Source organism: Heterodontus francisci, chromosome 2 (genome assembly GCF_036365525.1).
Source record: "Heterodontus francisci isolate sHetFra1 chromosome 2, sHetFra1.hap1, whole genome shotgun sequence".
NCBI classification, from domain to species: Eukaryota; Metazoa; Chordata; class Chondrichthyes; order Heterodontiformes; family Heterodontidae; genus Heterodontus; species Heterodontus francisci.
Genome location: NC_090372.1, coordinates 204,455,743 through 204,480,041, shown reverse-complemented (window position 1 = coordinate 204,480,041; position 24,299 = coordinate 204,455,743). Strand labels below are relative to the sequence as shown.

General features: G+C 44.6%; 1 protein-coding gene across 5 annotated transcripts in view; it reads right to left on the bottom strand.

Moving 5' to 3' along the window:
- Positions 1 to 24,299, bottom strand: part of xylb (xylulokinase homolog (H. influenzae)) — a 319,204-nt gene that overhangs the window by 209,230 nt on the left and 85,675 nt on the right. For all 5 annotated transcript variants that reach the window (XM_068015166.1, XM_068015134.1, XM_068015149.1 and 2 more), the window contains one exon: positions 14,462 to 14,502. In XM_068015166.1, coding sequence (XP_067871267.1) covers positions 14,462 to 14,502 — 41 coding nt within the window. The remainder of the gene's footprint in view (positions 1 to 14,461; positions 14,503 to 24,299) is intronic.

The following is a 24,299-nucleotide window of genomic DNA, read 5'->3' as shown; positions in this document are numbered from 1 at the left end:
GGGAGAACCTCCCTGATGTGGTTTATTTGGAATTTCAGAAGGCTTTCGACGAAGTCCCACATAAGAGATTAGCATGTAAAATTAAAGCGCATGGGATTGGGGGTAGTGTATTGCGATGGATAGAAAATTGGTTGGCGGACAGGAAACAAAGAGTAGGGATAAATGGGTCTTTTTCCGAATGGCAGGCAGTGACTAGTGGGGTACCGCAGGGATCGGTGCTAGCCCCCAGCTATTCACAATAGGCGGCACAGTGGCGCAGTGATTAGCACCGCAGCCTCACAGCTCCAGGGACCCGGGTTCAATTCTGGGTACTGCCTGTGCGGAGTTTGCAAGTTCTCCCTGTGACCGCGTGGGTTTTCGCCGGGTGCTCCGGTTTCCTCCCACAGCCAAAGACTTGCAGGTGATAGGTAAATTGGCCGTTGTAAATTGCCCCTAGTGTAGGTAGGGAATATGGGATTACTCTAGGGTTAGTATAAATGGGTGGTTGTTGGTCGGCACATACTCGGTGGGCCGAAGGGCCTGTTTCAGTGCTGTATCTCTAAAAAAATATATACATTAATGATTTAGATGAGGGAACTAAATGTAATATCTCCAGATCTGCAGATGACACAAAACTGGGTGGGAGGGCGAGTTGTGAAGAGGATGCAGAGAGGTTTCAGGGTGATTTGGACAAGTTGAGCGAGTGGGCTAATGCATGACAGATGCAGTATAATGTGGATAAGTGTGAGATTATCCACTTTGGTAGCAAAAACAGGAAGGCAGATTATTATCTGAACAGCTATAAACTGAGAGAGGGGAATATGCAGTGAGACCTGGGTGTTCTCGTACACCAGTCGCTGAAGGTAAGCATACAGGACCAACAGGCGGTGAAAAAGGCAAATGGTATGTTGACCTTAATAGCGAGAGGATTCAAGTACAGGAGCAGGGATGTCTTGCTGCAATTATACAGGGCCTTGGTGAGGCCACACCTGGAATATTGTGTGCAGTTTTGGTCTCCTTATCTGACGAAGGATGTTCTTGCTACAGAGGGAGTGCAGCGAAGGTTTACCAGACTGATTCCTGGGATGGTGGGACTGACATATGAGGAGAGACTGAGTCAGTCATTTATTATTTATTTAGAGATACAGCACTGAAACAGGCCCTTCGGCCCACTGAGTCTGGTGCCAACCAACAACCACCCATTTATACTAATCCTACATTAATCCCATATTCCCTACCACATCCACATACCAGGGCGGCACAGTGGCGCAGTGGTTAGCACCGCAGCCTCACAGCTCCAGCGACCTGGGTTCAATTCTGGGTACTGCCTATGTGGAGTTTGCAAGTTCTCCCTGTGTCTGCGTGGGTTTTCTCCGGGTGCTCCAGTTTCCTCCCACAAGCCAAAAGACTTGCAGGTTGGTAGGTAAATTGGCCATTATAAATTGCCACTAGTATAGGTAGGTGGTAGGGAAATATAGGGACAGGTGGGGATGTGGTAGGAATATGGGATTAGCGTAGGATTAGTATAAATGGGTGGTTGATGGTCGGCACAGACTCGGTGGGCCGAAGGGCCTGTTTCAGTGCTGTATCTCTAAACTAAACTAAACCCCTACCATTTTTCTACCACCTACCTACACTGGGGGCAATTTACAATGGCCAATTTACCTATCAACTTGCAAGTCTTTGGCTGTGGGAGGAAACCGGAGCACCCGGCAGAAACCCACGCGGTCACAGGGAGAACTTGCAAACTCCGCACAGGCAGTACCCAGAACTGAACCCGGGTCGCTGGAGCTGTGAGGCTGCGGTGCTAACCACTGCGCCACTGTTAGGATTATATTCACTGGAGTTCAGAAGAGTGAGGGGGATCTCATAGAAACCTATAAAATTCTGACAGGACTTAACAGGGTAGATGCAGGAAGGATGTTCCCGATGGTGGGGGAGTCCAGAACCAGGGGTAATAGTCTAAGGATACAGGGTAAGCCTTTCAGGACTGAGATGAGGAGAAATTTCTTCACCTAGAGTGTGGTGAGCCTGTGGAATTCATTACCACAGAAAGCAGTTAAGGCCACAACATTGTATGTTTTCAAGAAGGAGTTAGATACAGCTCTTGGGTCTAAAGGGATCAAAGGATATGGGGCGAAAGCGGGAACAGGCTACTGAGTTGGATGATCAGCCATGATCATAATGAATGGTGGAGCAGGCTTGAAGGGCCGAAAGGCCTATTCCTGCTCCTATTTTCTATGTTTCTATCAATATGCTGAAACAATATTATCACAGGGAGGAGGATAAGCCAGTACAGGTATGTCAGTTAATCGGACTGTTGATAAGGAAAAGGATAGTGAGGATGAGGCAGAAGTAAGCCTTTGAAATTCTCAGATTGAACCTCCAACTATCAGATTAGCGAATACAGAATGGCTAGGGAAATTAGACAATGTTCTTTTACACTTAGAGGCAAAACCTGAAGATCTGAACAGGCTTTTCACAACGTTTCAAAGAGTTTATAGGGATAAGCCGGGATGTACAACCTTAGCCACACGTGATGTGGGTATAGGGGGAATCATTCCTTTAAAACAACATCCTTGCCGCTTAGGTCCAGACAGACAGGCCCAAGTGGAAGCAGAGGTACAGTGCATACTGAGCAGCAGCTTCGTTGAATCTAGTCAGGACAGCTGGAATTTACATGTGGCCTTGCTGCCTAAACCTGGTGGGTCAGCTCAAACTTGCACAGTATAGAAAAGTAACTGCGGTAAAGAAGGCAGACTCTTACCCAAGACTGTATGGACGGATTGGGCAACACCATGTGTCTTAAAGAGACAGATGTGTTGGAGGGATCCTGTCAAATTCCTTTGTCACCCCAGGATAAGGAAAAGTCAACTTCTGTTACACCGGACAGGGTTTTCCAGTATCAAGTGATGTCACATAGGTTAAGGGGTACTTGAGAAACTTTTCAGAGAATAGTGAACCCAGTAGTGGTCTGTGCTCCTAGCTGTGCAGTTCACCTGGCTGAGGGGATGGACAATAGGGACACTTGGAAGGAAAACACAAAACAACTGGGAGACTATCTTGGAAATTTGAAATGGGTTAATTGGGACAACCTTTTGAAAATTTGAAGCTGAAAATGTTCTGATGGAACTTGTTGCTGTAGTCTTACCATTTTATAAAATTGTATATCTGTGTATACGGAAAAAGTTAGTGTTTTTCAATTACCATTTTTTTTTTTACAGTGTAATGAAACTCATTTCGGGAATGGCGTTTCATTTTGCCAGGGGCGGAGGTGTCATGATCCTGTTGTTTTTTTCTTGGGAAATATGCGGTGTGCCATTAAGGCTGTAAGAGATCAGTACTGCTTTGAGGCAGACAGCTTCAGAAATTACCAAGTGAAGGTGCATCTCGATTGCCCTGGATACAACCATTCAGAGACAGAGCACAGGACTTACAATCTTGCCATTTAACTTTGAAACTTGATGGAAAAAACTGGCTTTCTAGAGACATTTGAGAGATTGATGAGACACAGACTGTTCTGACAGTCAATTTAAACTGAAGGAAATAAATTTAGACTGTTTATTTTAACTCTCAAAATTCCAAAAGTTAAGCCAGATTGATTCTTTTGAAAGTGGTTACGAATTGTTGATCGGCTGTGGTCATTGCTGGAAAGAAGAAGAGCTTGATGCTTCAAATGTTGAACTGAATTACTGAGTTCCTATCACCGGATTCATTGGACCCTGGAAGATTGCGAGTGGACTTTAAATCAAAAGACTGTTCATCAGGAAGCGTAAATCTGCAAGGACTTTACTGTTTTTTATATTTTTAGAAATCGGTTAATCCTAGTAGTTTTAGTTTTTCTAATAAACAGTTAATTTATTAATATCTGAAGATACCTGGTTTAGTTCACCTCATTTGGGGGTTATTAGATTGTTCAATTTGGCTGCTCCTTTCTTTGATTTGGAAAGCTTAAAGATATGTGTTATGTGACTTGTGGGGCGGCAGGACTGAATTGACAGTGCCTTGCTCCCACCGCAATCAGATATATTTTGACTGGGTTTTTTTTTCCTGAGCAGTTGTGCCATAATATTATCTATTCTTGTGGATGTATTTGTGGGTGAATGTGTTTGTGTGTGTGTGAATGAGGTTGCAATCATTTCGGGATTTGTTTAAAAATAGTTATCTTTTACCAACAAGAAAACCTGTCATTTGTTTGTTTATTTGACCCTAAAGACACTCAGGGGCTAAAGCATAATTTTAACAAATTGCGGTCATTTGGGCGGTAAACAGTGGGAGCCACCCACACCCCTTACCACCTCCACATAGCAGAGATAATGCAACTGGAGAAGGCTAACAAGGCAAGGGAATATACAATAAATGGTAGGATATTGAGATGTGTAGAGGAGCACAGGGACCTTGGTGTGCATGTCCACAGATCCCTGAAGGCGGCTGGACAGGCAGGTAAGGTGGTCAAGAAGGCACACGGGATACTTGCCTTTATTAGCCGAGGCACAGAATAGAAGAGCTGTGAGGTTATGCTGGAACTGTATAAAAGACAAGTTAGGCTACAGCTGAAATACTGTATGCAGTTCTGGTCACCGTACTATAGGAAAGATGTGATTGCACTAGAGAGAGTACAGAGGAGATTACAAGGATGTTGCCTGGACTGGAAAATTTTAGTTATGAGAAAAGATTGGATAGGCTCAGCTTGTTTTCTTTGGAACAGAGGAAGCTGAAGGGAGACCTAAGACCTTACTGAAATGTATAAAATTATGGAGGGTCTATGATAGAGTGGATAGGAGGGCCTCATTCCCCTTGGTTGAGGGGTCCATACCAGGGGCATAGATTTAGGGTAAGTGGTAAAAGATTTAGAGGGGATTCGAGGAGAAATGTTTCACACCCAGAGGGTAGTGGGGATCTGGAACTCACTGCCTGAAAGGGTGGTAGAGGCAGAAACCCTCAAAACATTTAAAAAGTACTTATTCACTTGAGTGCCGTAACCTACAAAGCTACGGACCAGAGCTAGAAGGTGGGATTAGGCTGGATAGCTACTTGTCGGTCAGCACAGACACAACAGGCCAAATGGCTTTCTTCCGTGCTGTAAATTTTTATGATTTCAATCTCCTGTAGCGTTGTACAGAGAAAATTAGAGAATATGATCTTTCTCTTATCTGTCTTTGTTGTTTCTCGTCCCGTTTCTCCTATTCTGTTTTGGATTCTTTGGGCTGCATTTTATTAGCGAGCCTCAAATCGCGGTGGTGCACTTTGAAATCAGTGGCCTTCGGGCATGGATGCACCGTAATTGAGCCCCCGCGATATTTCGCGTGGGGGCTCATTTAAATGGAGGGGGCGGAACGGCCACCCCCGATGACACAAAGGGGGCGGCCGCTCCGTCCCAGGCAGCGGCATCTGGCACCACTGCGCAGACACTGGTGCCATTTTTAATGGGCTTCAAGCCCTTAGGAACAAAGCGAATTTTTAAAGCTACATTTCTGTGAATCATCTTTAAAAAAGTAATTAAAAGCTGGATGCCCTTTCCCAACCCCACCCCCCCATGGTTTTTTACTGGCCTATATTTTGATAATTAATTTCATTCCCAACCCAAACTTTCCCCACAACCTCATCACATTTGCCCTTCAACCCCTTCCCACCATCCCCACAGCCAGCAAAAAGTGTTTTTCCCATTCCCTCCCCCTCACGCTCTGATAATTTCACTCCTCCCCCCTCCCCAATAGCGTCTCGCCTTGAATCCCCAAATGGGGACCAGCCGCAATATCGGCACGGAATGGCCGCCCAGCCTAGGAAAGTTAATTAACATTTTTTTTGAATAAGTTTGAGGAGGCAAATGGAGGCTCCGCCGTTTGGCGGCGGGGAGGGGCCGCACTGAGGCCTTGTCGCTGCCGCCAGTAAAACACAGTGGGGCCTTCTTGGTGTCAGAGTTCATGGCTGGCCTCTCGCACAAGTATTTCACGGGCCCCCCACCACGACCCCCGACATCAAGGGGCTGATAAAATTCAGCCCTTTCTCTCTGCTCACCCCTCCACTCTTCTTCTTAACCTATTTTTTAACTACTCTCCAGGTAATGTATGATATAGTGTGGTGTGCTCAGAAAATGAGCCACCAACACTGGCTTTCTGTATTTGGTGTGGATACTCCAGGGAAAATTTGACACTCAGTGGCTCCTCCCCCCTATTGTTAGAATTTTGATAGTCAGGCAGTGAAGGAAAGAACACTGGAGCCAAGTCTTTATACACTTACAAACATTATATATCATGCACCTCCAACCAGCAATTACAATTTCAGGCTGCTCCTATATAAGAGCACAAATGAGATCCCAAGTAATGCGCACCACCTAAATATAATTAAACACACAATTAACACCTATCGCTTCCTCCAATCACTCATACCTTTCCCCACTCTCTTCCTATCCCACCCTCACTTACATCACTTTCCCTACCTTTACCCCTCTGAAGTAACCATTCAACCGTGTTACATTCCCCTTCCTCCCACTGCAGTGTCACTCATTTCACCCGCATCCAACCATCTACTCCCACCACTTCCCCCAAGGGCAGGTTGTGAGAGACCAGAGCCCCATAACCCTCAATCATCTTCCCTCCTTCCATATTCCTCCTACCCTACCTTTCTGTTTGCTATGAGGCTTCGTTTACTAACAAAATTCTCTGAGCTTTAGCACAGAGCTAAACCACAGATCGCAACATTTACTGAGTGGATCGTGAACACAGTGGGAAGTTTAGAATTTAGTAAGTGTAGGAATTCGGTGCAGAGGTCCTTTGCTTTTAACATTAGGAGAGATTTGTTTTAGTTGAGGTCATATTTAAAGTTTTGTTCAGTGTTTTAGTGCTTGCTGCAAGTCAGTGTGATAAGAAAAAAAAAAACTTAGAAGAGACTAAAAGGTAATTTGAATAAAATATAGCCTAAGACAAGGTATGGACCAAAAATAAATAACTAAGGTACCTCAACTAAATTTCAAAAAACGTGAGATTTTCTAGTAGCGCTCATTTGGCTGGGGTAAGCAACTCATGGACACGGTCCATGCTCAGTCTGCAAGCAGGACCCTGAGCTTCCGGTTGCTTGCCATTTCAACACTCCCCCCTGCTCTCATGCTCACATCTCTGTCCTGGGATTGCTGCAGTGTTCCAGTGAACATCAACGCAAGCTCGAGGAACAGCATCTCATCTACCGATTAGGCACACTACAGCCTGCCGGACTGAACATTGAGTTCAATAATTTCAGAGCATGACAGCCCCCCATTTTACTTTCATTTTTAGTTATTTTTTCTTCCTTTTTTTTACATTCTTTTTTACATTTTTTACTATCTTTTTTTGCATTTATTTCATTTCATCTTAGTTTGTTCAGTTTGCTTACCCACTGTTTTTTTCAGGTTTTTTTTCAGGTTTGCACTTGCTGCTGTTCAATATTCAGTGTATTTACACCTAATCTGTACTAATGCTTTGTCTTTCAACACACCATTAACATATTGTTTGCCTTTGCTCCGTGACCTTTTGGTCAGCTATGTGGCCTGGTCCAATCTGCACCTTCTCCTTTGTTATCTCTTGCCCCACCCCCACCTCACTTGCTTATAATCTGTGACTTTTCTAATATTTGTCAGTTCCGAAGAAGGGTCACTGACCCGAAACGTTAACTCTGCTTCTCTTTCCACAGATGCTGCCAGACCTGCTGAGTGATTCCAGCATTTCTTGTTTTTGTTTCAGATTTCCAGCATCCGCAATATTTTGCTTTTATTATCATGGACACGGTGATGTCAACAGGATAGCAGGTTGGTGAGTAACACTCTTAGGTGAGTAAACAATAAGTAATTTATTTTTAAAACAAAACCAGTCTACTTAATTATGATTTAGGTTAACAATAAACAAATAAATAAAAAAGACTAGAGATGGCAGGGAAGGCTATGCGTTGCAACAATAGTACGTATCCCGGTCACGAAATAAAACTATTGTGGCATTGGCTCGATGGGTAATATGGACTCCTTCTGTGCTGTAATGACTCTGTGGCACGTCTGCGGACAACGAGGTCTCCCGAATTCCCATATCTGCAAGAAATGCCTCTGTATTCAGTCACTCCAACTCAGAGTCACTGAGCTGTAGTGTGAGTTACAGACACTCCGCAACATAAGGGATGAACAGCAATTTCTGGATAGCTTTATAGAGGACACAGCCTCACCCCAGAGTAAAGCATAGGTTCGGAAAGGGGAGGGAGTGACTATCAGGGAGGTGAGTAGCAGGGACTTAGGAGATGTTCAGAAGGAGGTCCCACAAACACTGGCCCTGTTCAACAGGTACAATGCAATCGCCACCTGTGAAGACAAGAAAAACTGCATGGAAGAGACAATCACAATGCAGACAAAGGGACCGTGGTTCAGAAAGCTGTCCAAGGAGTGGGTGAGGAGAGCAGAATAGAAATGTGGTAGTGATGGGGGATTCTATAATTAGGGGGATAGATAGCATCCTCTCCAGCCATGATCGAGAGTCCCAAAGCGTCTGTTGCCTAACTGGTGCCAGGGTAAGGGATATCTCAAGGTAGCTCTGCAGGATCTTAATAAGGATTCTGTGGACTGTATGATTAATAACAAGCTTTTCTAGACTCAAACATTATACCTGGGCATTAGGAATTTAGTCTGTGACCACAAGTCTTGCCGTGGTGGCATATCAATTCTGACTAGGTCTTCTGCAGTTCAAGATAAAAATATCAGCAAGTCAACCAGAGCAACTTCCACATGCCACCTAGGAGCATAGGAATTGGTCAAAGATAAAAGACCAAGGTCCATATAGTTTGCCTTTCACTATCTTGGTAGTCACATGATATAACAATAATGGAGTTATTGAATAATTATGGCAATCAACCTCCATTAATTACTCTACAACAGAGCCAGTTATATGATGAGGAAGTAATGGTCCAAACTCATTGGTTCCTCTTAAGTTTCTAAGCTTTTCACATGTCATGTCTCAAATTATTATGACGCTGTATCTCAAAATATTATTTACTGAAAGAAATCCATCTATCGTGCATTTGAATAAATCAATATTAATTGCTTCCACCATCTAGGGAGCCTGTTCCATAGGTTTACTACTCACTCACCAAAACAATATTTGTACAGATTAATTTTGAATTTACTCTCTTTCAAGTGCAGGCTAAATCCTCTGATTCTATTGTTTTAAAAAAGATGAAACAGCTTGTTATGGTCTGCATTCTCTAGTCCTTTTAGAATCTTAAAAACAGCAACCAAATAATCTCTCAACCTCTCTTTTCCAGTGAGAACATGCCCAATTTATGTAACCACTCATCATAATCCAATCCCACCATCCCCTTAATCATTCTGAGCCCCCTATTCAATAGCTGCAATATCCTTTTTGTACTGTGCTGACCAGAACTCTATTGTAAGTGTGTTTGCAACAATGATTTATAAAGTGGCAGAATTAACTCAGTATTTCAGCTCAACCTTGACTTTTTAATGCATCCCAACATCTGATTTGCTTTACTCACTGCCACCAAGCATTGTTGCAATAGCTTCAATTTATTGTCAATCAGAACAAAGAACAAAGAAAATTACAGCACAGGAACAGGCCCTTCAGCCCTCCAACCCTGTGCCAATCCAGATCCTCTACCTAAACATGTCACCTATTTTCTAAGGTCCGTATCTCTTTGCTTCCTACCCATTCATGTATCTGTCTAGATACATCTTAAAAGACGCTATCGTGCCCGCGTCTACCACCTCCGCTGGCAACGCATTCCAGGCACCCACCACCCTCTGCGTAAAGAACTTTCCACGCATATCCCCCCTAAACTTTTCCCCTCTCACTTTGAACTCGTGACCCCTCGTAATTGAATCCCCCACTCTGGGAAAAAGCTTCTTGCTATCCACCCTGTCTATACCTCTCATGATTTTGTACACCTCAATCAGGTCCCCCCTCAACCCCCGTCTTTCTAATGAAAATAATCCTAATCTACTCAACCTCTCTTCATAGCTAGCGCCCTCCATACCAGGCAACATCCTGGTGAACCTCCTCTGCACCCTCTCCAAAGCATCTACATCCTTTTGGTAATGTGGCGACCAGAACTGCACGCAGTATTCCAAATGTGGCCGAACCAAAGTCTTATACAACTGTAACATGACCTGCCAACTCTTGCACTCAATACCCCGTCCGATGAAGGAAAGCATGCCGTATGCCTTCTTGACCACTCTATTGACCTGCGTTGCCACCTTCAGGGAACAATGGACCTGAACACCCAAATCTCTCTGTACATCAATTTTCCCCAGGACTTTTCCATTTACTGTATAGTTCACTCTTGAATTGGATCTTCCAAAATGCATCACCTCGCATTTGCCCTGATTGAACTCCATCTGCCATTTCTCTGCCCAACTCTCCAGTCTATCTATATTCTGCTGTATTCTCTGACAGTCCCCTTCACTATCTGCTACTCCACCAATCTTAGTGTCGTCTGCAAACTTGCTAATCAGACCACCTATACTTTCCTCCAAATCATTTATGTATATCACAAACAACAGTGGTCCCAGCACGGATCCCTGTGGAACATCACTGGTCACACGTCTCCATTTTGAGAAACTCCCTTCCACTGCTACTCTCTGTCTCCTGTTGCCCAGCCAGTTCTTTATCCATCTAGCTAGTACGCCCTGGACCCCATGCGACTTCACTTTCTCCATCAACCTACCATGGGGAACCTTATCAAACGCCTTACTGAAGTCCATGTATATGACATCGACAGCCCTTCCCTCATCAATCAACGTTTGTCACTTCCTCAAAGAATTCTATTAAGTAGGTAAGACATGACCTTCCCTGCACAAAACCATGTTGCCTATCACTGATAAGCCCATTTTCTTCCAAATGGGAATAGATCCTATCCCTCAGTATCTTCTCCAGCAGCTTCCCTACCACTGACGTCAGGCTCACCGGTCTATAATTACCTGGATTTTCCCTCCTACCCTTTTTAAACAAGGGGACAACATTAGCAATTCTCCAGTCCTCCGGGACCTCACCCGTGTTTAAGGATGCTGCAAAGATATCTGTTAAGGCCCCAGCTATTTCCTCTCTCGCTTCCCACAGTAACCTGGGATAGATCCCATCCGGACCTGGGGACTTGTCCACCTTAATGCCTTTTAGAATACCCAACATTTCCTCCCTCCTTATGCCGACTTGACCTAGAGTAATCAAACATCTGTCCCTAACCTCAACATCCGTCATGTCCCTCTCCTCGGTGAATACCGATGTAAAGTACTCGTTTAGAATCTCACCCATTTTCTCTGACTCCACGCATAACTTTCCTCCTTTGTCCTTGAGTGCGCCAATCCTTTCTCTAGTTACCCCCTTGCTCCTTATATATGAATAAAAGGCTTTGGGATTTTCCTTAACCCTGTTTGCTAAAGATATTTCATGACCCCTTTTAGCCCTCTTAATTCCTCGTTTCAGATTGGTCCTACATTCCCGATATTCTTTCAAAGCTTCGTCTTTCTTCAGCCTCCTAGACCTTATGGATGCTTCCTTTTTCCTCTTAGCTAGTCTCACAATTTCATCTGTCATCCATGGTTCCCTAATCTTGCCATTTCTATCCCTCATTTTCACAGGAACATGTCTCTCCTGCACGCTAATCAACCTCTCTTTAAAAGCCTCCCACATATCAAATGTGGATTTACCTTCAAACATTCCCCAGCTCCTGCCGAATTTTGGTATAGTTGGCCTTCCCCCAATTTAGCACTCTTCCTTTAGGACCACTCTCGTCTTTGTCCATGAGTATTCTAAAACTTACGGAATTGTGATCACTATTCCCAAAGTAGTCCCCTACTGAAACTTCAACCACCTGGCCGGGCTCATTCCCCAACACCAGGTCCAGTATGGCCCCTTCCCGAGTTGGACTATTTACATACTGCTCTAGAAAACCCTCCTGGATGCTCCTTACAAATTCTGCTCCATCTAGACCTCTAACACTAAGTGAATCCCAGTCAATGTTGGGAAAATTAAAATCTATCACCACCACCCTGTTGCTCCTACATCTTTCCATAATCTGTTTACTTATTTGTACCTCTATCTCACGCTCGCTGTTGGGAGGCCTGTAGTACAGCCCCAACATTGTTACCGCACCCTTCCTATTTCTGAGCTCTGCCCATATTGCCTCACTGCTCGAGTCCTCCAGCGTGCCCTCCTTCAGCACAGCTGCGATATCCTCTTTGACCAGTAATGAAACTCCTCCACCCCTTTTACCTCCCTCTCTATCCCGCCTGAAGCATCGATATCCTGGGATATTTAGTTGCCAATCATGCCCTTCCCTCAACCAAGTCTCAGTAATAGCAATATCATACTCCCAGGTACTAATCCAAGCCCTAAGTTCATCTGCCTTACCTACTACACTTCTTGCATTAAAACAAATGCACCTCAGACCACCAGTCCCTTTGCTTTCATCATCTACTCCCCGCCTACTCTTTCCCTTAGTCACGCTGACTTCATTATCTAGTTCCTTACAGGCTTTAGTTACTACCTCCTTACTGTCCACTGACCATTTGGTTCCCATCCCCCTGCCACATTAATTTAAACCCTCCCCAACAGCGTTAGCAAAAGCACCCCCAAGGACATTGGTTCCAGTCCGGCCCAGGTGTAGACCGTCCAATTTGTAATAGTCCCACCTCCCCCAGAACGGGTCCCAATGTCCCAAAAATCTGAACCCCTCCCTCCTGCACCATCTCTCAAGCCACGCATTCATCCTGACTATTCTTTCATTTCTACTCTGACTATCACGTGGCACTGGTAGCAATCCTGAGATTACTACCTCTGAGGTCCTACTTTTTAACTTGGCTCCTAACTCCCTAAATTCTGCCCGTTTTTTACCTATATCATTGGTGCCTATGTGCACAACGACAACTGGCTGTTCACCCTCCCCCTTCAGAATGTTCTGCAGCCGATCTGAGACATCCCTGACTCGTGCACCTGGGAGGCAACATACCATTTGGGAGCCTATCTACTCCCCTTACAATCGAACCCCCTATGACTATAGCCCTTCCACTCTTTTTTCCGCCCTTCCGAACAGCAGAGCCAGCCACGGTGCCATATACCTGGCTACTGCTGCCTTCCCCTGGTGAGCCATCTCCCTCAACAGTATTCAAAACGGTATACCTGTTTTGGAGGGAGTTGACCGCAGGGGACACCTGCGCTGCCTTCCTGCTCTTCCTCTGCCTTTTGGTCACCCATTCCCTTTCTCCCTCAGCAATCCTAATCTGCGGTGTGACCAATTCGCTAAACATGCTATCCACGACCTCCTCAGCATCGCGGATGCTCCAAAGTGAGTCCACCCGCAGCTCCAGAGCCGTCATGCGGTCTAACAAGAGCTGCAGCTGGACACACTTCCTGCACGTGAAGGAGTCAGGGACATCAGCCGTGTCCCTGAGCTCCCACATTGAGCATGAGGAGCATAACACGGTTCTGAGATCTCCTGCCATTTTTAATCTTAAGAACTCCCAGGTATCTTTCATTTTCCTTACACATTTCTTTCATTTAAGAAATAGCCCCTTCCTGGAATTTTTTGTCCCAATGTGTAGCTTATTCTGTTCAGTTTTGCAGTCTACTACCTTCATTAGCTTTGTATTATCTGAAAGTTTAGTCACGATGCTTCTGACTCCTAGGTCCAGATCACTTAGATCATAAAGATATTAAGCAAAAGAGGTTTCAGAACAATCCCATGCAGGACCCCCACAGTAAATTCTCCCAGGATGATGGCAATTTCTGCATCACCACCCAGTGGGTTCTATCCGTCAACCAATTAGGTATCCATTACAAAATACTTACACTGATTTCCACTTCCTGTTTTTCCACTACCAGTTTTTCCAGAGTAACCGTATCAAAGGTCTTACTGGAATGCCACGTACAACACATTCACTGCCTTACCCACATCAAGCTCCTTTGTCACGGGAGGTTCCCTTCCCCAGCTTCGTTCTGCCAAGGTGATTGCTACATACCACTCTCCTGTTTGGGGACTGCACGTGGCTACGCGGAAGGCTGCACGGGATGGGGAGGGGTACACCACAAAGGCGCTGGCAAAGGGGTTAGGCATCAACACATCCTGCGAGATGCATCACTGCATCTCGGTCACAGGCCACCTTCTTTCACAGCTCACCCCCCTTTACCTCCCCTGAGAGCTGACGTGGGGATGAGCCATATACGAAACCTCAGCAATGGTTAGAGTGTTACTGACAAATATCACTCAAGCAGGGATGAGCACCAGAGTGTGCAAAAAGACTTAAAATGTGTTGGACAGTAACAAACCATAAATGGTTGTATTATTTTCTCCCTTACTTTTCCTACCCATGAGTTATACTATTTAACCAATCATCAGTTTTAACTTGGAGAATAAAGGGGAATTGTTAAAACACAGCCAACTTTTACTTTATTTTAACTTCAAAGTTCACTATCTAACCAGAACACACATGCAAGGTCCTCAACAATAAAAACATACTCACTGCTATATCTCCCTGCTGAAGCCGCATTCCTGCCAGTGATGCTGCAAGATAGAAGAGATTCCACTTTTTTTTTTAAACATATCAATATCTTAATGTTCAGAACTACATTCCATCTCAGAAAAGTTTATTTAACTCATGCTTACTTTTCAATAACTGACAGAATATCTGTAACTGCGCATTATTTTTAAATTAATATCCCTAAAATGATTCATCATATGCTTACCATTTCAGAATATGAGCAAGTTGTTTACAATGATAGAAGCACTTTAGACTTAAAGATGGAAGGATCCTAACAATGTAAGAGTTTAAAAATACTATTTCATTACTAAAATGAAAAAGAAAACTACACATGCTGAAAATATGAAATAGAAAATTGAAATGCTGGAAATACACAACAGGTTAGTCAGCATCTGGAAAGGAAAATGGCAAGTTAATGTTTCAGGGGTGTACCCTTCATTAAACTAGATTCTGACCAAGAGTGTACAACATTTAAACAAAAAACATTAACTTAACTATTCTCTTTGAAAATGCTGAAGGTTCTGCTAGGCACTGCTTGGATTTCCTCTTTTTATTTCAGCTTTCAGAACTGCGTAAGTAAAAACAGAAGGAAACCAATGCTAGTCTGAGAAAGAGCAGTCTATTTGATCAGTAGCCCTGCAACAGAACCTACTATCCATACCTTCTACCACTAATGCACAGTAGCTATGGTATGTACTACCTCTAGCAACTCCAATAACACCTCCCAGTTTTGCAATTTCTACCAAGAAAGTATAGGATCCTCCAAGTTGCACATCATCCTAAATTGCACATAATAGGGCTGGATTTAGTGGTACCGTCGCGATTTCTGGCAGCAGACCTGGAAGTGAGCTCGTCAAGGGTGCGGTCGGCCCACCGCAATCACGTGGTGGGCAGCCAATTATAATAATGATTAATGGCCAATTACATGACGGGAATGGAATTTGAGGCGCCGAATGTGGCATCAGATAACTCGACAGCAGGTGCTGGTGACATATTTAAAGCCCTGTTATCCCTGCTTTCATTACTGCCTTTGAGTCATTTGCTGTTTACTGTTGAAACTGGTGCTGGAGTGATTCTTGGAGCCCCCCCAATCCCTGACAAGGAAGCCAAGTATGACAGAGGCAAGACACTGGGTGGCCCCACTGTTTGGCGACGCCTCCCTTGAGATTCTCCTCCAGGCTGCAAGGGAAAGACAGGAGGTCCTGTTCCCCAGCTTCGGTCTGCCAAAGTGAGCGTTACATACCACTGTCCTTTTTGGGGACTGCACGTGGCTACGCGGGAGGCTGCACAGGAATGAGGAGGGAGGCACCACAAGGTGCTGACAAAAGGGTTAGGCATCAACACATCCTGCCAGATGCATGGCTGCATCTTGACCACAAGCCACCTTCTTTCACAGCTCCCCTCCATTACCTCCCCTAAGAGCTGACATGGGGATGAGCCATATAGGAAATCCCAGCAGGGGACGAGGAGCTGCCACTAGCACACCTGTCCTGTAGATCTTCCCGTGAAGTATGACTATCTCCCTCTTTTCACTTGCAGGACATGTGGGCCCATAACAACAGGGAGATCTCGTGAACTGGTGGAGGAAATGCCTCTCTCAGCAGCTGAGAATGAAGCACTGGAGTTAGCAGGGACCCAGGGCGGCCGCTCAATAGCAGATGGTGAGACTGGAGTCTCCGGGCAAGACAGTGAGGATTGTCTTCTATTGACACCCAGCACACCTCTGGAGATCCACATCAAACATGGCTGGCATGACAAGATCTGGAATGCCTAACCCACATGCTTGTTTTCTCTCACACAGGTTGGCAACCACAAGAGACTCCATCAGAAGAGGGACAGCAGTAAACCACTGAGGAGGAGCAGTCAGAGGATACACCATCACATGACTCTCCTGCACCTACCACCAGCACAGATACTTTCATTTTTGTGGGTTTACGCTTGGCATTAGAATCAGGGTCACAAGCTGGTCAGTGCATCACACACGCCTCTGAGCAGCTGGCTGACGCTGAGACAGCCGAGACCTCTGACAGTCGGAGGTCTTTGGGAAGCCAGACCTATGCTGAGCCTCAGGCTGATGATGAGTCTCTGATGTCAACAGCACAGAACGTGCTGGAGTTGCAGAGAGAGGTAAGGTAATATCTGGCGGAGCTGTCAGAGGCCATGCGCAGCCATGAGCATGATGGAGGTGTCCATCCATACCATGTGTGCTGTCATGTCTCAGGCATGTGAGCACATGGCTTCCTCCATCGAGAGGTTGGCAACCCTCATGGAGAGCCAGATCCCACAGATGCATGCAGACCTGCACACCATCACCTTGGCCATGAGCTCAATGCAGCAGTGGCAACGCGAGAGAAGGACGAAGGGCATGGAGTCTTCTCCAGATCCTCCTCCTTTGTTGGTCAGCAGAAGGTTAAAGTAAGCCTTGAAAGGGAGGAAGAGGAGGCTTACCTCCACATCTGAGTGTAGACAACGGCTCCTCAGCCCCTCCGTCAGTCAGCCCAGCTCCACTAGCTACGACAGTCCTGCACCTGCGCAGGAAACCCTCAGGCAACAGAGGCCCTCCAGGCCTCAGACAGCCAGAGGACAGCCGCCTGATGTTCTAGGCCAAGGGGCAGCCTGATCAGCATGGTAGCTGGAAACAGGTAAGTATAAGATTGGTTTTTCCCTTCCTGGCCTGTTGCTCAATCTGCCTGGTTTCCAGTGCAAGGGATTCAATATCCAGTGCTGCTTGCTCATTAGCCTCCTCCACATCTTCCTCATCGGTTGAGGACTGGCTTCAGTCATGTCCTGTTCATACAATGCCTCCCCCCTCCCCCCTCTACAGTGCTCGATTTTTCAAAGCACAGCACACCACCATGATTCACGAGACTCTCGCTGGGAGCATACTGCAGGGCACCACCAGATCGATCCAGGCACCAGAATCTCATCAGCAGCAGCCCAATGGCATGCTCGATGGTCATTCAACTGGAGCCATGGTAAGTGTCGTACCTCTCTTCTGCTGCAGTGCATATGCAGGAATCAGACCACAATAAGGAGTTATAAGGTTAAAACAGTTATTTTCCTATGAATGAGGGATTAAAAATTCAAAAGGGTTCATCTTCCTAAAAGGTTAAAAAAACATTCATCTCTATAATACTAACTGGACATAACTCTACCTCCATGAGATTTCGTGCAGAGGAATGCACCGATCAGGAGTTCCTTATCTGTCATAAATGGGAAAAATTTAAGCAATGTGGCAAAGGTTCAGATAAACTGCCCTGTTACCTCTACACCAGTTAGACCAGATTACTGGCCACATTTCTCTTTGGGGAATGGGCCCTTTGAGGTCATTACAGCTTCCAGGTGTTCTTACTGTGGTCTGAACCTAGCCACCTGGATGATAACACCCTCTAAAGATGTCACCTGTTGTGGACACACTCTCCAATATGTTAAATCCTCTGGATCTAGAAGTTCCTACACCCCTAGTACAATTTATACGCCTATTAAACTTAGCAAACTTATTACAATTCTTAGCCAGTTACTGGGCATAGAACTGATTCTTACCTTTACTAATTACTCAGTCGAGGATACTGTTAAAAGTGCATAACACTTGCTATTGAAATTGAAGTAAATATTTGGCAAGCTCCAGATTGGCTTCAGGCTATCGGTCAAGGTATTATAGAGGCAATGCCAAGGTTAGCTTCTGTTACTGAATCTGCTATTCAATGGATCATTGATACTGTCTCAGGAACATTTGGAAGTAGTTTTGGTGTCTTCTCATACATCATTGTGTATTATACATATATTCCAGTACTCACTATGATTGGGATCGTGATCCTCAGTTTAGTTGTAAAATGATAACTTCTCTCCAACAGTGAAATACGATACAATTACCTTTGGAGACTTTATTGATAAAATAGATTTCTCCGGATTTGAGAGCGACGTCTAATCACAGTATTGAACAACCTTGTTGTAAGCCTACAAATGGATGTTCAAAACTCATTTTCTGCCACCACACTTCCACTGACTCCTCCACCTTATCAACAGAATTCAACGATCAACTGATAATCTTCAAGGACATGACTCAGTGTGCCAAGATTCAGCCAGCTCATCAGACACTGAGACTTCTCCTTGCCTCACCCTTACAAATTTCATTCCTACCCATAATTGTTCAAAAGTCTATCCAATTTGTCATGAGGCTAAATATTGGCCTTCGGATGATGTAGAGGAGCACAGCTATAGCATATGAGTAGACTATTCTAAATCTTGCCGTATTGAAATTTCTCATTGTACTCTTTGAAGTTCATTTGATAAATATTGGCACTCTGTTGAATATCCTGCTTGAGGACATCACTTGGTTAAAACTATCTTCACTTGCTGCTCGCACTCATGCTGGTCAAGGGAGGATGTGAAGGAATCCGTCCATAATGAGGGATTATAAAGTTAAAAGAGTTATTTTCCTATGAGCGAGGGAATTAAAACATTTTTAAAAGGGTTCATCTTCCAAAAAGGTTAAAAGAAAGGTTCATCTCTATAATACTAAATGGATATGAGCTTCTGAATGAAAAAGTTGGTCTCATCTTAGAACCATAAAACCATAAAAGCTACTTCTGATAAGAGGGATTTGTTCCTAAAGTCACAAACCTCACCACAGGATAAAACATTGATAACATAGTTTTGCAAACTGTCACAAAAGCTACCACAGTATAATATTTGATAAGACAGTTTTATGTTGTTAGCCCCAAACCACAGTCAACTGAATTTTTGACAAAGCTAACCAAACCCAAAAACAGGATTATAATCTTGAAACAGTTAGATGACTAATGAAAAATTGACCATCACGAGGCTCGCAGCTTACTACTGGCCTGGCTTTCTTAGAAATCAAAAAGGCCCAGTCCTTACCTAGAAATTAACAGTTATACAAACTTTCTTAGGAATCAAAGAGGGCAGACCTTACCTCGCAATTAACAGTTATAAAACTTATTTGGGAAATAAACGGGGACAAACTTACTTACAGTTGAGGTAACACTACCCAAACATAAGAAATTAGTTATGTAACTTGAAAAACAGTATAAATATTGGAAGTACATACTGGATTTTTAGATTTGTTGGACTCGCTCCAATGTCTCTCATAGTAAAGGTATGACTATTGGAGTGAAGCAATGAAAATTCTCCCTTTACCTGGAACAGAGGTAGCTCACTAACTCTATAGTCTTCTATTCAGGGATTTAAGGTACATGTTACTTTAACAATTGATGGATATCCTACTTAAATACTTTACTTTAACAATACTTGGATTTAAAAAATTGGATTCTCTACTAGAAATAAGATTGTATTTTCTATCATTTGCTGGAACTATCAACATTGCAATTGACTGTCTCACCAACTGTGAATTGCATGTTCGGTTCTTGACTAAACTTGAATATAATTTATATTGTCTCACATAATGCACATTGCACATCACCCAGCAGTATGGCCACCCAGTACTGCCACACAGCAGTATAGCCACCTAGTACTGTCAGCCAAAACCACGCCAACCCGATGCTGCCACCCAACACCAAGACCACCCAAAACTACCACCTGGCACCAAGACCACTCGGTACTGCCACCCAAGACCAAGCCCATCCGTGCAGACCTCACAGAACTGCAGACTGACAACGGCCTCCAGTCCCCCCTCTTGCCCTATCCAGCACTCGTTATGGTTGCCTTCCCATAAGGCACTGCGGCCTTGCCTTGGTGCCGCCACCTTTCAATGACCAGGGATCTGAAGGTGAGGCCCAGCCGTCCATAGAGAGATACAGCACTGTAACAGGCCCTTCGGCCCACCGAGTCTGAACCAACCAACAACCACCCATTTATACTAATCCTACATTAATCCCATATTTCCTACCACATCCCCACCCTTCTCCTACCACCCATCTACACTGGGGGCAATATACAATGGCCAATTTACCTATCAACCTGCAAGTCTTTGGCTGTGGGAGGAAACCGGAGCACCCGGCAGAAACCCACGCAGTCACAGGGAGAACTTGCAAACTCCGCACAGGCAGTACCCAGAACCGAACCCGGGTCGCTGGAGCTGTGAGGTCACGGTACTAACCACTGCATCGTCCACTTAATTCCAAACCTCCCACCAAATCACTATATATTGCATGCAAATTTATTATAACTATATGTTCAACAATTTAAATTGCATTCCCGTTGCATCGGGGCGGCGCCGCAGTCTTGGAGCTTTTCCTCCGCTGACTAAATCTGGAACCAACGTCACGACGCTGGATTTCCAGGCAGATGCATCCAACGCTATTCTTCATCCCCCCAACGCCTCCATTCCCACTCCAAATGGCCTCATTAAATCCAGCCCATAGTGTTGTTCCTTCATCATTGCTGACTAAAACCTTATAATTCCCTACTTAACACCATTGCGGGAGCATATCACAACAAGGATTTCAGTGGTTCAAAAAGGTGGTTTCTTCTCAATGCAACTATGGATGGGGAATAAATATGGCCTTGTCAGCATCACCCACATCCCAAAAGTAAAAAGATCCACAACATGGCCACTCTCTGCAGATCCATTTATCCCTCTCAAACATATCTCTTTAATGTAACGAGTCTTTTATTTTTCCTTTTCTCAGTTTGTTTCTGAATCTATCCTTCTCCACATCTCCACAAATTACACTGGGGCCCCACTCTAAAGCAGTCCACGGGGACCATATCTCAAGATGACTTTATAGGTGAGACCATTGTACTGCGAGGTCCTTTCAAAAGTGCAAAGTGCCAATGACATTTGTCCTTTCACAGATCTGGGAAACTGGCTGAAGAGTTGCATTGTGTGCCCCTCAATGGGCAGTTTCATACTCTTAGATCCTTGCTTAATACACTGTGTGTGAAAATATTTAAGCCGTTATATAAATTGTATCAAAGAAAGCAAACTAGTCCGGTGACATTGGTACATTAATCTCTCATTTCACTGCCACACCCAGAATCTTTTTTGATTGATTGGAAATTTTCAGGTAATGACACACAAATCTATAGTTTTATGCTTTTAAAATCATAACCCTTTCCTCGCTAAACAAAGGAGGTCTCTGTTTGCTTAACACAAAGCAGAGTGTCATGCAGGCCCCCACCTGCCAAGAATGAGAAATTAATTTCGCCACATGAACATTGATTTTTTTAAACTGTTACTGGAGTAAAGAAAAAATTTGCTTTAAAAAAGAACCACCAAACCCTTGACTGGAAAGACATTTGCATAGTAACAGACAGTACTTGGAAAGGACAAAGGGGCTACTCCCTGCTCCAATTTAATCCACAATGGACTTTTGATTACCAGATGTTGAAGGTAGAGAGCCTAGCATTCCAGGTTAACTGCTAAGATGGTCGAATACACAAACAGATGTGGTCAGACCAGTTTAGTTACATGACTAACTGGCTGTTAGAGTTTTTTGAATTTGAACTCAAAGCTGTTTGCTCCTGGACTGAGATCATCTCTCTCCTGTCTGCTCCCATCTCTTTCTCATGGAACTGAAGACCCATTGAAGACACATGAACCCCAAGAGAGAAAAGTCTCCTACAGTGAACAAGGTTTAAGAATACAGGGTCCCAACGAAAAGCAAGACTACCTACAAAAGGACTACAGTGAGCCCAAAGCACAGTAACAAGAAACTCTTCTGATATTGCCTCAAACCTCTCTACTTTATTTTTTCTTCTGCTCTTTTCTGTCTCTATTTGTATATGCGTATCGCGTATGCATGCTAGCGTGGGGCGCGGCGTGTATCCATAGGCATTAACCGAATTAGAGTTTAAGTTTAAGCAATTTCACTTTTCTTCTTTAAACCTAAGAAAGCCTGCTTATGCTTATTTCTTTGCCTTATAATTGGAAAGTGGTGAACAAGGATTCACCAAGGGGGAGCTCAAAACATGGTGTGTTTAAAATGAAGACCCTGCTACAAAAGGTCCAGGTGAAGGCTGAGAAAGACCCATAGACACCTTTCTCACCTGATCGTAACAAGTGCTGAGCACTATGTAATGTCTGGAACATCTCAAATCACGGAAGCAACATCCTCCAAGTGGCAAGAGAACCAGCTCCCGAGCTGAACTTATGCTATGCTAATTCAGGAAAATGAGTGAAGATTTTCTATCCTTCTGGATTTTGTGTTCATCAAATGCTTTCCCATTCCGGTGCCAGTATCAAACTCTCCCAGGACACTTAAATGCAGATTAACACTCCCTCAACTCTTCCCCAATAAATGTACCACAACCCCTTAGCAGAGCATTCCCTACCGCACAAATGGTAGATTTTAAAATTTCCTACTCTAGTCACTGTGTGGGCTGAGTAACGTTCTGGGGTCCAAGACAGATCCACATTATATCGACTTCCATGCTACAGTGGACTGGGTTATAATGTGGCCCCAGTACATTTGTGGTCTGTATTAAAGATGATTCAGTACAACAGCTTGTTGGTACAAACAGTAGAACAAAGAACAAAGAACAGTACAGCACAGGAACAGGCCATTCGGCCCTCCAAGCCTGTGCCGATCTTGACGCCTGTCTAAACTAAAACCTTCTGCACGTCCGGGGACCATATCCCTCTATTCACATCCTATTCATGTATTTGTCAAGATGCCTCTTAAACGTTGCTATCGTACCTGCTTCCACCACCTCCCCTGGCAGAAAGTTCCAGGCACTCACCATCCTCTGTGTAAAGAACTTGCCTTGCACATCCCCTCTAAACTTTGCCCCTCGCACCTTAAACCTATGTCCCCTAGTAACTGACTCTTCCACCCTGGGAAAAAGCTTCTGACTATCTACTTTGTCCATGCCACTCATAACTTTGTAAACCTCTATCATGTCACCCCTCCACTTCCGTCATTCCAGAGAAAACAATCCGAGTTTATCCAACCTCTCCTCATAGCTAATACCCTCCACACCAGGCAGCATCTTGGTAGACCTCTTCTGTACCCTCTCCAAAGCCTCCACATCCTTCTGGTAGTGTGGCAACCAGAATTGCACGCAATATTCTAAGTGTGGCCTAACTAAGGTTCTGTACAGCTGCAGCATGATTTGCCAATTTTTATACACTATGGCGGCACAGTGGCGCAGTGGTTAGCACCGCAGCCTCATAGCTCCAGGGACCCGGGTTCGATTCCGGGTACTGCCTGTGTGGAGTTTGCAAGTTCTCCCTGTGTCTGCGTGGGTTTTCTCCGGGTGCTCCGGTTTCCTCCCACAAGCCAAAAGACTTGCAGGTTGATAGGTAAATTGGCCATTATAAATTGTCACTAGTATAGGTAGGTGGTAGGGAAATATAGGGACAGGTGGGGATGTTTGGTAGGAATATGGGATTAGTGTAGGATTAGTATAAATGGGTGGTTGGTGTTCGGCACAGACTCGGTGGGCCGAAGGGCCTGTTTCAGTGCTGTATCTCTAATCTAATCTAATCTAATGCCCCGACCAATGAAGGCAAGCATGCCGTATGCCTTCTTGACTACCTGATCCACCTGCGTTGTGACCTGTAAACCTGTACGCCCATATCTCTCTGCCTGTCAATACTCCTAAGGGTTCTGCCATTTACTGTATACTTCCCACCTGTATTAGATCTTCCAAAATGCATTACCTCACATTTGTCCGGATTAAACTCCATCTGCCATTTCTCCGCCCAAGTCTCCAACCGATCCATATCCTGCTGCATCCTCATCACTATCCGCAACTCCACCAAACTTTGTGTCGTCCGCAAACTTACTAATCAGACCAGCTACATTTTCCTCCAAATCATTTATATATACTACAAACAGCAAAGGTCCCAGCACTGATCCCTGCGGAACACCACTAGTCACGGCCCTCCATTCAG